The sequence below is a fragment of the Mustelus asterias genome, chromosome 26, assembly GCF_964213995.1.
Source record: "Mustelus asterias chromosome 26, sMusAst1.hap1.1, whole genome shotgun sequence".
Lineage (NCBI taxonomy): Eukaryota > Metazoa > Chordata > Chondrichthyes > Carcharhiniformes > Triakidae > Mustelus > Mustelus asterias.
Window position 1 is genome coordinate 15,978,798 of NC_135826.1, and position 18,818 is coordinate 15,997,615.

An 18,818-nucleotide genomic window follows, 5' to 3' on the forward strand; every position below is an offset into this window, starting at 1 on the left:
TTTTTAAGTCAGATTGTGTGTTTTGCTGTGAGACTAATTTTTTTTTCATTTATATTTAGTTTTTTACAGTCATTTGGAAAGGTGCCTGAAGAAAGATCAAAACTAAAGATGACATCATTCACTGGGTGTTTGTAAGTAAGTGGTTTTGATCAATTTACTTGTTCAAAATATTACGGAATGGAATTGGGGTTATTGAGGTGAACCAAATTATTGAATTGTGGCAACCAGACTTTGATAGTGACCACAGTGAAATTCTTGCTGTTGTAAATTTGGTGAAAATCTTGATTTCTGATTTGAGATGATAAAAAGATGAATGCTGAGAGTAATTGGTGTTTGTGGAATATTGTTGAGTAATTGGTTAATATTATTTATTGCTACTGGCAACTTATGATTGATAGCAGTTAAAAGGATCCTGTGCCCAACAGAGTTCTGGAGGGTCTTCTGTCTCTTTATAGCAATAAAGAACAAAGAACAAAGAAAAGTACAGCACAGAAACAGGCCCTTCGGCCCTCCAAGCCTGCGCCGATCATGATGCCTGCCTGAACTAAAACCATATGTACTTACAGAATCCCTATCCTTCCATTCCCATTCTATTCATGTGTTTGTCTAGTTGCCCCTTAAATGCCACTATTGTACCGGCTCCCACCACCTCCCCGGACAGCACGTTCCAGACATTCACCGCCCTCTGTAAAAATCTTGCCTTGCACACCTGCTCTAAACTTTTCTCCATGCACCCGAAGCCTATGTTCCCCAGTACTTGACTTTTCTACCCTTGGAAAGAGCATCTGACTACCCACTCTGTCCATGCCACCATAATCTTGTAAACCCCGATCAGATCACCTCTCAACCCCCGCCGCTCCAGTGAGAATGAACTGAGTTTATTCAGCCTCTCCTCATAGCTAATACCCTCCAAGCCAGGCAACATCCTGGTAAACGTCTTCTGTACCCTCTCCAAAGCATCCACATCTTTCTGGGACTGTGATGACCAGAATTGTACACAATATTCTAAATGAGGCCTAACTAAGGTTCTGTACAGCTGCAGCGTGACCTGCGAATTTTTATACTCAATGCCCCGACCGATGAAGGCAAGCATCCATATGCCTTCTTGCCTACCTTATCCACCTGCGTTGCTACTTTCAATGATCGGTGGACATGTACGCCCAGATCTCTGTGCCTGTTAATACTCCTCAGGGTTCTCCCAATAATTTATAATTCCTACTTGCATTCAACCTTCCACAATGCATTATCTCACACTTGTCCAGATTAAACTCCATCTGCCATTTTTAACGTCTGGCTGGACTACTCACTGGGCCCGATTTTACCAAAGATTCGTGCCCGTTTTCGTGCGTGAAATCACGGTAAATTTGGGCGTCGGCCATTTAACGCGATCTGCACCCAATCCGAGCAGATCGCGGCTTTACCGACACCCGATACGGGCGCGGATCCGGTCTGCACCCAAATCGGGCGGCATGGCGATTTAAATGTATTAGCATGCATTTAAATCGATTTAATGAACTGTCCGCCCAACTCTACTGCCAAATCCCACTTTACCACCGCGCGGCCCAATCCGGATCCGCACTTTTAGCGACCTGCTGAATAAAAGTCGGAAGCCGGCGCTTCCTCAGTGAGGGTTGGTGAGGAGGTAGGTGGATGGAGTCCGAAACCTCTCCGGTACTTACGGGTGTCTTGTAGTCGCAACCATTCTGCAGTCCCGGGTCGGTGGCGGTTCTGCGAGTGTGTGGTGGGGAGGGGGGGAGGATGGATCTCTGGTTTGCGGGGGGGGGGAAGATGGGGGGGAGAATGGATCTCTGGTTGTGGGGGGGAGGAGGGGGGGAGAATGGATCTCTGGTTTGCGGGGGGGAGGAGGGAGGCAGAATGGATCTCTGGTTGTGGGGGGGAGGAGGGGGGGAGAATGGATCTCTGGTTGTGGGGGGGAGGAGGGGGGGAGGATGGATCTCTGGTTGGCGGGGGGGAGGAGGGGGGGGAGGATGGATCTCTGGTTGTGGGGGGGAGGACGTAAACCATTCCAGGCACGTAAACCATTCATTATCTTTACTGTTAAAGGGTAGGAATTGAAACATTTGAATGTTTTAATTCCTATCCTTTAACAGTAAAAAGCATCTCTTTTCAAAATATTGTTACACTTCAGAAAGTTAATAAACTAATTTTTCTGCGTCAACTACCATCACATTCATTTGATCTAAAATATTAAATTTCTGACACTGTTTAAGTATATCCTAGATGTTCCTGGGACTAGAAATTTCTTCTAAAGAACTATTGCTTCAGGATATATGCTACAAGTCCTGGGTTTGTTATATATTTATTCTACAATATGTTGATGGGGAGATGTCTCTGTAACAACAGGAATGAACAGACACTTTTATTTTTCACTTGCGGCCTGCAAGTCGACACAATCAGCCCAAAATAACCCAAGCAGCTCACATTCATTACTGAGACAAAAGTAGACAGTTGAAATAGATGCAAGTGTAATCTTTCGACAAAAGCTTTGAGTTTAATAGCGTTATCAGATTGTTAGAACAATATTTTCTCTAACAAGAGCAGGAATAATTATTGCCAACTCTTCCATGTGTCAGAGAGCCGCTCGATCTGCTTTTTTTTCTTTCCCGCCCGGGCGCTTCAGATTTTTTTTGAACTGCACATGCGCAGTTCAGAGCTCCGGTCGTTCCGCCAGCGCAAAGCCCCGCCCACAGTGCGGATGGGACCGGAGCCGGCAAAAACCGTATGGGCGCGCTGCAAAGAGGATTCCGGGCTCGGATCTGTATTACGCCCAGATCCGGCCCTTAGACTCCAAATGGTAAAATCGGGCCCACTATCTAAGTGTAAGTGAACCTTGGACAATGCTTAAATAAGAGGGAACTGATTGGATGGTTTAATCTGAATTGTAAATACAAGACCAGAAAAAAAAACCTTTAAAAATGAGATAAAGAGACTAAAATCATGTCTTCCCTGAGAACACTGAATTAATTCAGATTGTAATTATGTCATGGATGTTGTGTAATTTCTAAATGCAACAATGACTGAATCTCAGTAACTCCTGATACATGTCGTGTATTAAAGAACAAACATTCATCAGGAAAACATAAGTAAAGTTCAACCAGTCCTGGCATTCCGGCAAGACTGCTCTCTGGATTACGAGTAATTTTGAAATAACAATGTGAAACAAGTACAACATGGATTGCTGTTTTGAAACATAAAAGACCTCAGAAGAGGTTAAGACTTGTGAATGTTCAGAGCATGTTTTAATGTTTAATGATAATGTAAATTCCTCCAGGGATTAGAACTGAGATGAAATGATATTTAATGGGATATGTAGAATAAAATGACAGGAAGTGATTGAGGATATGACAGAGAAACAGCAAAATTACATCATCGTATGGGCTCTACGTTAATCACCTGAAGCGATTATGCATGACTTTCAGGCCTGGACAAAATGAGTTTAAGAAAGATGTGCGATTGCATCCAATAGTTGAGGTGGAAGACCAGCCATAATCATATTGAGTGATGGAGCAGGCATGAAGGGCTGAATAGGCTACTCCTGCTTCTTTTTCTTATGTTTTAATGACATGTATATCAAGTAATGTAATAGTGAATTTAAAATGGGCACAGCTACCCTTGACAGTCTCACATGATGGGAGACAATTTAGTGATAGCTTCAACTACTACGAGCTAGAGTATGGTGGTGAGAAGGGCACTCCCCGTCAGATCCTTTCTGCACGATCGAGGTCTCAACCTCACCGCACGCTGCCCTCGAAGCGGCTGCGGGGGTGATGAGACGGTCGCACACCTCCTTGTGGAATGTGCCTTTGCAAAGAAGGTCTGGAGTGAGATGCAGTGGTATTTGTCGAGGTTCGTCCCGAGAAGCTCGGTGACGCAGGACTCTGCTCTACGGGCTGTTTCCAGGGCCGCACACCGAGATAAATATCAACTGCCGCTGGAGCGCCATCAACTCGGTGAAGGACGCACTTTGGTCCGCCCGAAACTTGCTGATCTTCCAGCTGAAAGAATTGTCCTCGACCGAGGTGTTGCAGACTGGCACATTCCAAGGTCCGGGATTACGTGCTGAGGGACGCGCTCAAGCTTGAGGCAGCTGCCGCAAAGGCACAATGGCGAAAGGCCACAGTGTAAAGCCTTTCAACCGAGGCAGACCGAGGGCCCGGTAACTGTGGAACACCCTCGGCCTGCGTAACTGTGTGCTAAACTGAAAAATAACAGCATGCAGTAAAATCTGATGTCTGTATATAGTTTTAAGTTTTGAAATGTAATGAATGTAATGTCGTGTAAATAAGCATCGTATAGTATTGTAAAAATGACTGTTTTTTTGAACTGTTTGTAATTTTTGGATATGTTGTTTTGCAATGATTTATTTGAGAGTTTTTTTAATGAATAAAGTATATTTTTGAAATAAAAAAAAATCAGTGGGTTTTGTCATTACCCAGATAATTATCTTGATCATTCCAATTGGTACAATGTGTTGGTTTAAATAATTAAGTAAGACACTGCCATAGGAAAACCAGAACGTGGAATTAGCTGCACTGGTTAAAAAGTGAAGGGACAGGAACTCATTCCTCCGACCTCTACAACTTACATTCAGATTGAGTGGTGTTTACCAAGTAAAATACATATACCATTAACTTTTTCTTTGGCATCTGAATAATTAAACAGTGTATAATTAAAGTACACAGTGGAATGCTCATGAAGTTTGACTGGACATAAACAAGGAGCTTGGAGAGAGCATCTTGGAAACTTTTCCGGTTTGAGTTTTTCCTGGTTAGATCTGAAAGTCTAATTTAGTATGTTATCATGGTACTATTTTAAAATCTACTCGAACATCTTAATAAAGCTTTCATACTTTGGAATACTGCATTTAATAGTCTCTTTCAGTTACTAAAATTAACTGAAAATAGACAACTCACAGCATGATTTTTGCCTAACCATAACCAATGCACAGCAAAGCTGCAGTGAGGAAGCAGGAGAGGCAAAAGAATCTAAAACCAAAGCAAAACCTTCCTCCAAGCCAATCAGAACCTCACACTTGGGGTGGGATTTTTTGGCAGGTATTGTCATGAACAGGATGGGAAAATTTGGAGAGCCGTTGACTTTTAATATCCCACCCAATAATGTTTAAAATAATTCTGTCTGATTTTTACCTGATTCTTCACTGCAGTAACGTAGCCGCTTCCACGCCAGTCGACAAACACGCGTGTCAGATCATCATCACTTTCTTCATCTTCATCAAGTTCATCATCACCTCCATCACTTTCAACATCTCCGTGAAGTTCATCATCACCTCCATCACTTTCTACATCTTCATCAAGTTCATCTTCACCTCCATCACTTTCTACATCTTCATCAAGTTCATCTTCACCTCCATCACTTTCTACATCTTCATCAAGTTCATCTTCACCTCCATCACTTTCTACATCTTCGTCAAGTTCATCTCCATCAACTTCTTCAGTCGAATTGTCAGCTTGGATTGGGAGAAATCCATTCATGCGTTCATTGAACTCTTTATCGGTCTAGAAAGTCAAATACAGGGATATTCATGAATGAAGTGATTGGTTTTTAAAGGAGAATGTGCAAGAAGAGAGTAGATAACATTACACGGCCACATTCTTATCCATTCACTGAGTTTAGCAAAAAGAGAGATCAAAGTAACAAGCATCACTGACATGTGTAATGTTCGACGGAAATAAAGAACTGCAGGAAAATGGTTTGTCCATTTCTGCACATTCCAGGATAAAGGTGGGTGGAGAGCCTGAAGGTGATAAAGTATCTCTCTGGTCGAGGGTACCACAAACAAAATGGCAGCAGTGATTATACATGCACCTCATTTTGTGTGCGATGAATTGAGAATCATTTGGTGATTAAAATCTTCCAGAGCACTTTCTCAGTGAGGAGAGTGGGTAAAGTTCCCCCATGATGACTAAGTTTATTGATGTTTAACTGACCCATCCCCATCAGGAAGCTCTCACATTCCATCACCAACCTGGTCTTAATTCCCGCTCAAGGCTCAGGCTGCAGAATTGGCCTCAGGACCCTTGGACTTAGAGGAGAAAGTTGGGCAGCATTCCTGATCACAATCTGAAGGAGGCTTATCTAAGTTTCAGGGTACAGATCTGCCTCCTTACAGCTGTGTGCTTTTCAGTGACTATAATTGGAAAGCTTAGTGCAATAAAATTATTGATTTAAGATATCAAATGTGATGAATTTTCAAAGTCTGGTAACTGGTCCGAGTCAGGTGTGATTATTCCATGGCGCCCCAATGTACCAGGTCCTGAGGTCTTGCATAGGTAGTGAGCTTGCAGGCAGGTTTTGGTCTTGCTTTAAATGTCATCATATGCAATTTGCCTGTGTTTAAAATCAAAGGTATTAACACGTGATATTGATTCAACCTGGATGTCCCTCCTTTATTGAGATAATATATTGAGATAATATATCGTTCTGTTGGAAGGTTCAAACATCATATTTAGGTTTTCCAGGATATATATTTTCAAGTAACATTCGCACCACACAAGTGCCAGGCAATGACCATTCCCAATGAGAGAGAATCCAGCCATCACCCAATGATATTCAATGGCATTACCGTTGCTGATTCCCCCACTATCATTATCCACCATTGGGGTGGCACAGTGGTTAGCACTGCTGCCTCACAGGGCCAGGAACCTGATTCAATTCCAGCCTCAGGTGACTGTCTGTGGGTTTCCTCCGGGTGCCCGGGTTTCCTCCCACAGTTGAAATATGTGTGGGTTAGGTGGATTGGCCATACTAAATTGCCCCTCAGTGTCAGGGGATTAGCTAGGGTAAATATGTGGAGTTACGGGATAGGGCCTGGGTGGGATTGTTGTCGGTGCAGGCTCAATGGACCAAATGGCTTCCTTCTGTACTGTAGGGATTCTCTGATCACACTGGAAAGTAGCTGTTCCACAAAGATCAGGTTTGGTTTTGATGCTCCCCATGGTTGAATATCCTGTCCACATGAATTGTTGAGTTTGACATCAAACCTGAGAAAACAGAGGGTGTCCATGAAAAGAACTCCAATCAGTTATTGTCTTTTTTGGGAGTGGGGAAGGTGCCGTTTTGAACTGGGATCCAACATTTCACATTCAGACTTTATTATTTCACATTCACAATCCAAATAGTCTCTCATCAATTTCCCAATGATTTCAATGACAAGATCTGACATTGGAGTTGAAATTGCCATTGGTCCCAGTGTTGGGTTTTAGTCCATCCCTGCGGGAAGGTTAGGCCAAGGAGAGATTAATGCAGTTGGTGTGTTGAACACTGTCAACACTATCCCATCATGTTTAAATTGTCACTTGGTTTGGGGCAGGTGAACCCATCCCATGCTTTTTATTCAGAAAGTACAGCAGACACACGAGCCGTGTCCCAGACCATGGTGCAGGCTGTCTGACAACAGGAAAAATAATGAATTTAGATATTAAAATGGAAAGGAGAATCGATTTTTACAAAACATACATTGGTGAGGGAGGTTAGATTCTTTAGTGTAATGGGGCATTGTGATATCACTAACCAATCACGCCTTATTCAGTAATAGCACCACAATAACTGGTATCTAATAGAGCCCAGACTAGACATCTTATACACACCAGGTCTCCAAACTCATTCATTCCCACAGTAAATGTGTGTTTCCCCATTGAGTATTCCAGGTTGTGCTGTTCGATGTATCTCACATTGTCCTCCCATATCGATCTCCTGTGGGTCTCTTCTTCCTGAATAAAGACATTTAGTCAGTCAGATTCTGGCATCTTCCATTCCGGAAATTATTAAAAATCCACTTGCAAGAATGAAATAACGGTCCGGATTCTATGATCACACTGGAAGGTAGCACAGTGGTTAGCACTGCTGCCTCACAGCACCAGGGACCCGGGTTCGATTCCTGGCTTGTGTCACTATCTGTGTGGAGTTTGCACATTCTACCCGTGTCTGCATGGGTTTCCTCCGGGTGCTCCGGTTTCCTCCCACAGTCCAAAGATGTGTGGGTTCGGTGGATTGGCCATGCTAAATTTCCCCTTCGTGTCAGGGGGACTAGCTAGGGTAAATGCATGGGGTTATGGGGATAGCACCTGGGTGGGATTGTGGTTAGTACAGGCTCGAAGGACTGAATGTCCTCCTTCTGCACTGCCGGACTCTTTCTCTATTCCCTGATCTCGCCTGTAGCTGGGATTCTCCAGCCCCGCTGCAGTCAACAGAGGTTTGGCTGAGTGCCAAATTCTCTATTCTCGCTGGCAGTGGCAGCATGGCGGGAATGGCCAGAGAATTGTGGCCATTTCACGGTTCGGTTTCCATCCTCTTATGCAGTTGGGAGAAGTTGCACTCATTCCCTGCCTCAGAGACAGAGAGGGCAGGATTTTCTGGCCGTGCTCGCCCCAATACTAGAAAATCCCGTCTGAAGTCCTGACGACAGAGCCTGAAGTGGGCCTCATTTGCGCTGACGTGTCGAGAGCGGGCTCCGCAATCGCACGGTGGGGGAAGCTTTTCATTGGTGAAACTCACTGTCAGCTGACAATGCAACAAATTTGGGCTGGCTGTAAAAGAGCCTGCTGGACAAACAGGTCCTGTTTCATGGCCACAAATTTCCTGCCCAACTCCATTACCTCAGTGATCCTGTTAATATATCAGTACAACAGTTCCTCGCCCTCAGCCTCTCTCAAACATGTCACCCCATCAATCTCTACCTGACTATTTACTGTCATTCCTCACCCCCCAACCCCCTCTCCCCACAGCCCATCCCACCATATCGATTATGTCTGAAATTAGACAGAGACCAGCCCCACCCTCTGTCCTCCATTGGGTGACAGGTTGGAACCCCTCATCCTTCATGCCACTTGTCCAATTAAGTTCAGGGTGTGAAGACTCACGGATGGCCCTCCCACCACTGGCACTTGAGGTCCTAATGTGGCCAACTGATGCCCAAACAAGGGTCTCATCTCACCATGGCTGGTATCCACCCCGGCAGGACATTCATCATGCACCAGGCCTGAAAAGCAAACTCTGTTGGAGTTGCTTACAGACCTCCAGGATGTAGGCCCCCCAATTGAGGGAATCGGTGTTGTGAAGTGCGGGGATCCAGTGAGAGCCACTGCTTTGTCCTTGTTGCCAGGTCTCCACCAACTCTGACCACACCCCCAGCCCGCCGTCACTCACCAGTGGACAAGGCCTCAGGTGGGCGTTTTACAGGAAGCAACACCACCCCCTGGTGGCACTGCCAAGCAATGCATACTTGTCAGCCTTTGATTGACTGGCAACTCTTGGGTGATGTGATTTCAGCCCTCGGCGTTCTTGATCCTGTGGAAGTCCTGTCACTGCACATTGAAGTCTTGTTTGGCACTTAATTCAGCGGGTCTTCCCAAAAGCAGGTGATGTGGGGCTTTCACCAACTCTCCAGCCAGTGGGCGAGAGCCCTGTCACCCACATTTAATTCTGCCCCAGATCTCTGCTGTTTCAATGTGAGTTCATTCGGAAGTGAAATTGGAAACACATTGATCCGAAGGTTCTCGGGGATTTCTCCCAGTCTCTAACTCCAGTCCTCTACTGGAGTTAGAGACTGGGAGAAATCCCCGAGAACCTTCGGATCAATGTGTTTCCAATTTCACTTCCTATATCCATTCCCCTCAACAGGAAACTCACCTCTCCCACCTTAACTCCAAGTAAAAATTCTCAATCATTTACCGAGTGTGTGGATTCCCTTTCCCCTTGAGAGTGAGCTGAATGTTTGGAATAGGTTCCAGACTGGAACAAATTCCCCTTTTACCTCGGTGTACTGCTTCTCATGTTGTGATTTCCAGATCTTCCAGTCTCCATCCAGTCTTGAATCAAATGTGTGGCCTGAGGCAACAACCAGAATAGACAGCAGCACACAGCCCAGAAACAGAGAGAGCTTCATGCTGGACAATCTAATGGAGCAAAACCAATGGCATTAGACATGGAGTGGACAACCTTCACACATTGATGGGAAAATAGCTGTTTGGGAAAATTATTCTGCAAATGTACAAATATTATCCTCCTCAATCAATGAGGAGGTGATGGCCGAGTGGTATTATCGCTGGACCAGCTTTCCAGAAACTCAGCTAATGTTCTGGGGACCCAGGTTCGAATCCCACCATGGTAGATAGTGAAATTTGAATTGAATAAAAAACATCTGGAATTAAGAATCTACTGATGACCATGAAACCATTGTCAATTGCCAAATAACCCATCTGTTTCACTAATGGGAAAGAAATCCACCATCCTTCCCTGATCTGGTTACACTGGCAATGTGGTTGACTCTCAACTGCCCTCTGAAATGGCCCAATAAGCCACTCAGATCAAGAGCAACTAAGGATGGGCAATAAATGCTGACCAGCCAGCGACACCTTTGCCCCACAAATGAATAAACTGCTGTCACCTTTTTACATTTTTCCTTTTTTTTATTGGTACCTTTTGGTTCTTCATTTCTAATCAAAAAAGCCAGTTCAAATTAAGTCCTATCATAGTCCCCACATTTGAGACAAACTAGATCCAGGCTGTCAAGACAAGGCATTGCATCCCATCTTGGGTTCGATTAAACAAGACCCAAGCTGACAGGATGAGGAATTGCGCCCCCTCTCGGGCTTGATCTCACACTTCACTTCAGCCAAAAGGCCGAGATAGCTTTGAAAAATTGCATCAGGTAAAGCCTCAGTTTAAACTCATTGGCTCCCTGATCCTTTACTCTACCCGAGCTTGGTAAACCGTGATTGCAGGTGTCAGTAGCACCCCCAGTGCAATGGGCTAGCCTGATCATGCACTCTCCCATTCAACAGATAAAATACTTCATGGCCATGGTGAGTGGATTGGAATCTTCCTGCTATTTAATTAATGTTGTTCCATATTTAAGGCAAATTATTGGAAAGAGTAAAGAAAACATATGCAACTAATTTAAATTATACTGATTGGATGAGTGATTCTCACTCAGTGACTTCAGGAAGTGGAGTGGAGGACGCGCCCCTGTCTACATCAATCGGGACAAAGTAGAAATGGTTGAGAGCTTCATGTTTTTAGGTGTCCAGATCACCAACAACCTGTCCTGGTCCCTCCATGCTGATGCTGTAGTTAAGAAAACCCACCAATGCCTCTATATTCTCAGAAGAATAAAGAAATTTGGCATGTCCATTCCAACTCTCACCAACTTTAACTTTAATAGAAACCTTCTTTCTGATTGTATCGTAGCTTGGTATGGTTCCTACTCTGTCCAAGACTACAAAGGGTCTTGAACAAAGCCCAGTCCATCACTCAAACCAGCCTCCCACCCATTGACACTTTCTACACTTCCCGCTGCCTTAGAAAGGCGGCCAGCATAATTAAGGACCTCACACACCCCAGACATACTCCCTTTCAACTTCTTCCATCAGGAAAAAGATACAAAGGTCTAAGGACACGTACCAACCGAGTCAAGGACAACTTCTTCCCTGCTGCCATCAGACTTTTGAATGGACCTACCTCACATTAAGTTGATCTTTCTCTACACCCGAGCCATGACTGTAACACAACATTCTGCACTCTCTCCTTTCCTTCTCTATGAACGGTATGTTTTGTCTGTAGAGCGCGCAAAAAACAATACTTTTGTTTTTATACTAATATTTGTGACAATAATAAATCAAATCAAATCCAAAAATTCCAGTCTCTGAGTCACTAACCGAATGGCTCAAGTAGTTCAGTGGGTTAGGATTCATACTTTAAATACTTATACTAACCATCCAGAAAATATGTGTCCAAATTCCAAAATCTGCAGATAAATGAAGCTGCTTTTAGTCAAATAATGGGCTCCAAATGTGATTGACAGGAGAATTAGCTGTTTATCTCCATTCTGGTCAATAACACTGGTGTCACTGTATGCAGCCATTAAAATGCCAAAAAGCTGTTGGATTGTTACAAAAAATCACATTGGTTCACTTGTTCCCCAAATGCCCTTTCATCTCAAAATGACCATCCTTACCGAGTCTCGCCTATATGTGACACCAGTCCTGCACAGACCCAATGGTTTATTCTTAATTACCGTCTGAACTGTCACAGTCATGGAACACCAGCCTCTGATCAATGATATTTTATGGGAAATATATGACAATTAGACTACAATGATATAAATATATATACACGCTCATCCGTTGACATGCACACATTATATAGAATGTAAATAATTACATACAAATATTTGGCACATTGTTGTGTTCTAATCAGTTTCTCCTGGATCTTCCCATCTTGCTTTTGCTAAACTCTAAATTCCCTACACAATACACAGCTCCCTCCCCACTCCCTCATTGCCTGAAGTCAATGGGTAGAAAGTACTGTTTACAACATTATTGTATCGATGGTTTTTATTATTTTTCATGGGATGTGGACATTTTGGCAAAGCCAGCATTTGTTGCCCATCCTTAATTGCCCTTGAACTGTGCAGCTTGCAATGATTTTGGCAAATCAAATAAACTAAATCAAACTGACTGACAGGCAAAGTAAAAAGGAGCAGCCTCTTATAAAGGGGTGTGGGGGAGGGGTCACCCAAAATAGAGGAAGGTTTTGCTGGGATATTGCAGAGGGCAGTTAAGAGGCAGCCAGATTGTTGTGTCGGCCACAGCAGATAAGACAAATTTACTGCCCTACTGGGCATCAGTGAACCAGATAATTGTCAGAGTCATTATTAACGAGAGTAGCTTTCTATTCCTGATTTAGGCCTCACTCAGGCGAGGCTCACAAAATCCCACCTGAGGTAAACAGAGAATTTTGTTCTGCGAGCCACGCTATCAGTTTCAGGGCAGGTGTGGCAGTAAAATTCCAGCCTTAGTATTTGAACTTTAGTTCCACCAGGCTTTTGAACCCATGCCCCCAGAACCATTAACCTGGGCCTGAGGGTGACGAACGCAATGAGAACACCACTACACCACCATCTCTGTATTACGCATTTTCTCTACCCAATCTCTTCCTCTACTGCTATGTCATACTTGATGTCTTTGGGGGAGTTTGGAATTTGCCTCGAGTTTATTCAACAATTCTGACTTGGGAATCAGAGATCCCTCAGAAAATAGCCATTTAAAAGGAGTACAGCTACAAACATCCGGGGGAATAAATGTATGAATCACTAAAAGTAGGGATACAGGTTAACAACATCTTGAAAAAGCAAACAAAGCACTGGGTTGAGTTCTAGAAGGATAGGATTGAAAAGTATAAACTTCTAATAAATTTTGATTGGAGCACACTTGGAGAATTGTGAATGGTTCTGGCCTCCATATCAGAAAAAGGACAGAGTGTTACTGGAGAAGGTGCAAAAGAAGGTTTTAGAATAATGCCAAATTGAGAAGTTACTCCTATCAGGAAATAGCAAATAAGTTGGGGAATTTATACCCTGTTCCATCTGAATGTCCACACACACAGAATGTGAACTGAACCCTCCCATTCCACCCAATTAATCAATGAACACTGGAAGGAACGAGACAAACTCACCTTGTGATCATCTGAGCAGCTCCACTGAACGGCGGATAGACTCCCACATTATATACACACACAGTCTTCCAGGAGCCATCCCTTCAGATCTATGGCCACATCATTGATTGGGAAATGGAAGACAAACGGATTAAATGAGATGGTGTCATGCCTTTCAGAATCTTGCTTAAGTATCAAATTCCTCTTTTAAAACAGAGGATGGTAACAATACTTTGAAATTTAATATTTGCATGACCTCTTTTTAATTTCCTTTATTTTTGATTAATTTTCTACTTATCTCAACCACAAAGTGTCTTTAAATCTGCACTTCAACTCCATTAAGGGTGGCCCAGACCTTTTAAGAACCTTGGATACCAAATAACATATCCATTGACCTTGCTGTGTTCCAAACACATTAAACAGTGTGATCAGCATGATAATATATAAGTAAGTGAACTGACCCTGTGTTCCAGCTCTGACCAGCTCACTACACCACAGGTATGCAGTGTCCAGCTTTACAGGAACATTGGCCTAAAATGTAATTGTGACATTGGATCCTCTCTCTTTGGCCGGAATTTTACCGGCATGCCCGCCCCGATTCTGGGGGCGGGCGACGCTCAGAGAACAGCATTCTCCATTGGCCTCAGGCGGGATTGTACGAACCTCGGGCGGATGTGCTGGTTAAATTCCACCCTTTCTTGGTGTTTTTTGATTAATTTTAAATTATCAGTAGAAACAGTATCAGCTCTGGGAAGGGAAGGTTTTGTGGACAGTTTTCACCCAAGTACCAGCATCGAACAGGTTAATCATGGGCCAAGTGACGAGATATCTTCCTTTCTCAACCTCAGAGAAACACCACCACGAAGAAGATAGGAACAGGATGAGTCTATTCAGCCCCTCGAGATTCCCTATCCAAACTGATTGACTTCATTTGACATCATCTGCCTTCAACAGTGTTCATTTGCACTCAGTTGGCATCAGTTTTGTTAAAACAACTATTTAGCTATCATTTGTCATCAGTTGCATTCAGAAGCAGTACGTAACTATCATTATTGTAAATAACATAACTGACAGCAATCACTTCAGTTGTCTCAAACTACAGTGTTCAAACATTTACCATTGACAATATCACTTAAGCATTTAGACATCAAAATCACAAAGTACCATATTTCTGAATTTCCATACCATCAAACATTCGAAAACTGAGCGAACTTTAGAAAAAGCAGTCTCTGTTTAAACATATGTTTAAACAAGCAACTTTTATGATTTTCGTCATAACCTCGAACTTGGACATCATAACCCTGACCCGTACCCCAAGCTCCTCCAGATTGCAATAGACTCGCTCCATCTCCACCCATGGAGGAGTTTTCACCCCAAACCCCCAAGCAATTTCCTTCTGTGATCCCCAAACCCCCAACACACACCCCATTCCAGTCTGCAGCAGGTCTCAGCTCCATCTCTTCCCCCTCCCTCTCCCTCTCTTTCCCCATTCACCCCCTCTCTCCTCCCTCTCCATCACTTCCTCCTCTCCCTCTCTTTCCCCATTCACCCCTTCTCCCAGCGCGCACGGACTCAGCAATGGTGCCGGCAAGGAGGTGACTATAGAGGGGAGGGGGGAGGGGTTTGCAATGCAGTGGGGCCTGAGACTGGAGGGAGGGGGAAGTGTTTGGAGAGTGGAGGGAGAGAGACAGGAGCGACTGTGGAGACTGGACAGTGGGGGTACGAGAGTTTGGAGTTGGAGGGAAGAAGATAGGGTTAGAGTTTGGAGACTGGAGGGAAATAGGGGTGGGAAGAGTTTAGACCCTGATACTGGATGGGGGATGTGAACTTAGACACTGAGACTGAGCGAGGGTGGAGGTTTTAGACCCTGAGGCTGGATAGCGGTAGATAGTTTAGACCCTGAGATAGAGTGAGGGGGTGGAGAGCCTCGAAGCCTAGATTCTCAGACTGAGGGTGGGTGGGTGAAAACTATAGACATTGGAACTAAAATGAATGAAGAATTGATAGGATTTTGGAGGGTGCTCTCAAGCATGTACTGGATAATGGAAAGATGTTCTGGACTAAATGACAAAACTGAATCAATTCACATGTTATTTAAGTAATTATTTTTCTTGTATTTCTCAGTGAAGGTTGCTGAGCGCATTGGATAGCTTCATGCATATTGGATAGCTTCATGCATATTGCATAACTTCATGCATATTGGATAGCTTCATGCATATTGCATAACTTCATGCATATTGGATAGCTTCATGCATATTGGATAACTTTATGCATATTGGATAGCTTCATGCATATTGGATAACTTTATGCATATTGGATAACTTTATGCATATTGGATAGCTTCATGCATATTGGATAGCTTCATGCATATTGCATAACTTCATGCATATTGGATAACTTTATGCATATTGGATAGCTTCATGCATATTGGATACCTTTATGCATATTGGATAACTTTATGCATATTGGATAGCTTCATGCATATTGGATAGCTTCATGCATATTGGATAGCTTTATGCACATTGGATAGCTTCATGCATATTGGATAGCTTCATGCATATTGCATAACTTCATGCATATTGGATAACTTTATGCATATTGGATAGCTTCATGCATATTGGATAACTTTATGCATATTGGATAACTTTATGCATATTGGATAGCTTCATGCATATTGGATAGCTTCATGCATATTGGATAGCTTTATGCACATTGGATAGCTTCATGCATATTGGATAACTTGATGCATATTGGATAGCTTCATGCATATTGGATAGCTTCATGCATATTGGATAGCTTCATGCATATTGGATAACTTGATGCATATTGGATAGCTTCATGCATATTGGATAGCTTCATGCATATTGGATAGCTTAATGCATATTGGATAGCTTCATGCATATTGGATAGCTTCATGCATATTGGATAACTTTATGCACATTGGATAACTTTATGCATATTGGATAGCTTCACGCATATTGGATAATTTTATGCATTTTGGATAGCTTCATGCATATTGGATAGCTTTACAGTGCAGGAGGAGGCCATTTGACCCATCGAGTCTGCACCGACCACAATCCCACCCAGGCTCTATTCCCTCATATTTACCCTGCTAATCCCCCTGACACTAGGGTTAATTTAGCATGGCCAATCCACCTAACCCGCACTTCCTTGGACTGTGGGAGGAAACCAGAGCACCCAGAGGAAACCCACGTAGACACGGGGAGAATGTGCAGACTCCACACAGATAGTGACCTGAGGCCGAAATTCAACCCGGGTCCCTGGCGCTGTGGGGCAGCAGTGCTAACCACTGTGCCACCCCCGTGCCACATGGAGTGAATTGAAATGGCTGGAGACTTGCATCTGAGATGCTGGGGACCACTGGAGGAGGCTGAGATGGATCACCCACTCAGCACTTCTGGCTGAAGATTGCTACGAATGCTTCAGCCTTAGCTTTTGCACTGATGTGCTGGGCTTCTCCATCATTGAGGATGGGAATATTTGTGGAGCTTCCTCCTCCAGTGAGTTGTTTAATTGTCCACCACCATTCACTCTTATTAAGTGGGAAACCAGGAGGAGGAAGACAGCATGAGCCCCTCTCAACAGCCTCATACCAAGTGAAATGCCCTCTGCTTCCAGGCTTGCCTCAAAGGAGGGCATTAAATTCAGAGAGTAAGGAGAGTGGAAACTACTCTAATTGACAGGATGAACCATGATATTCATGGATCTGTGTGCAGGCATCAACTCATTACCATTTTATTAGCAACTTAGATATTGGGATAGACACACACATAATCAAGTTTACTGATGACACAGAGATAGGTGGCAGTCTAGACGGAAGTCTCACAAAATAATGTTGAGAGATTTTGTGTTTGGGCAGAACTTTGGGAAATGGATTCAGGCAAATGTGAGAGTAATCATTTTGAATCTATAATGGGTGAGGCACTTAGAATACGCTGCTTATAAATGATGAAAAGCTAGACACAGTGACGATTCAAAGAGATTTGGGTTTTCATGTGTCAGGATTATTTAAATGTCTTGAACAGAGAGAGAAAAGTAATCAAAAGGCTGCTGGAATGGTGTCCTTTCTGTCGAGAGAACTAGAATCCATGGGTAGAAAATTGCTTCAGCAATAAAAAGTCCTGATTGGTGCACATCTGGAGCACTGTGAGCAGCTGTGAGTAACACACATCAGGAAGGATATATTGGCCTTGGAGAGAATGCAGCTGAGATTTACCACAATGATATCTGAATTCCAAGGGTTAAATTACAAGGAGAGATTACACAGTGTAGAGTTGCATTCCCGAGAGTTAGAGAATTCAGGGATATTTTTTCTGAGTTTTGAAGATCAAAAAACAGATAAACACTATTTCCACCTGTTGGGGAGTTTAGGATGATGGGAAATAGTCTAAAATGTAGAGCCAGATATTTCAGGAGTGAAATCAGGAAACAATTCTACACACAAAGGGTGGTGGAAGTTTGTAACTCTCCCACAAATAGTAACTGAAGCTCAAAAAAATAATTATTTTCAAATTTGTGACTGATAGCTTTTCACTGACCAAACATCTGAATTAATGTGGGTCAAACATTGATATTTGGAATTAGGTCTCGGATCAGTGATGATCTGATTAAATGGTGGAAGAGACTGGAGATGTTAAATCCCCTCCTCCTGTTCCTATATCACTGCACAAAGAATGAAGGGTTCATGAAATGAGCCGCTGGTTAGAGAGGAGGAAATTCACTGAAATCATTGAACAGACAATGACTGCAGGCTCCTTCTGGATTATTCATTAGGATTGGCCAAATGGCCTTCCACATCTGGAATTGTAATGTGAGCTTAATTTCAATTTTACAAATACCTCCTTCACTCTTATTTCGAGGCTATTATCGGTTCTGCTCACACCATTACATTTAGTAAGATGTTTCGGGCATTCTGTATTTAAAAAATCTCTCCCATCATTCTTTTGGTAATGATTATGAATTTACACCTTCCAGTTGCCAATCAGTGCAACTTGTTTTTCTCAATTTGCTTCATCTATCAAAGTGTCACGGCAACTTTCTACTCCCATCTACGCGACTTACTCAGCACCTAATTTAGTCCCAACAGGAAACTTGGGTTTCTGACTCTCTCTTCCTTCATCTCAGTCATTTATCAGTGGAATGAAAAGCTGAGGCCCCAATACAGATCCCTGGGAGAAACCACGAGCCACATTCTGCCAATTGGAGCACAGACTGATTATTCCCACTGTCTGCCTCCTACTCTCTCACTCATTCCTCACTCATATCAATAGATTGTCTCCAATTCTCTCAACCCTGTTTGTTCTGATGAAGGGTCCAAGTCTTTC

At 43.3% G+C, this 18,818-nt stretch overlaps 1 protein-coding gene across 1 annotated transcript in view; it reads right to left on the bottom strand.

The window, feature by feature from the left end:
* LOC144479483 (procathepsin L-like) overlaps nucleotides 1-13,511 on the bottom strand; it is a 31,325-nt gene extending 17,814 nt beyond the window's left edge. The window contains exons 1-4 of the mRNA XM_078198203.1: nucleotides 13,495-13,511; nucleotides 9,794-9,935; nucleotides 7,629-7,751; nucleotides 5,309-5,537 (exon numbers count right to left, since the gene is read on the bottom strand). Of these exons, the coding sequence (XP_078054329.1) occupies nucleotides 5,309-5,537; nucleotides 7,629-7,751; nucleotides 9,794-9,935; nucleotides 13,495-13,505 (505 nt within the window). The 5' untranslated portion in view covers nucleotides 13,506-13,511. The remainder of the gene's footprint in view (nucleotides 1-5,308; nucleotides 5,538-7,628; nucleotides 7,752-9,793; nucleotides 9,936-13,494) is intronic.
* Between the last annotated feature and the right edge of the window lie 5,307 nt (nucleotides 13,512-18,818).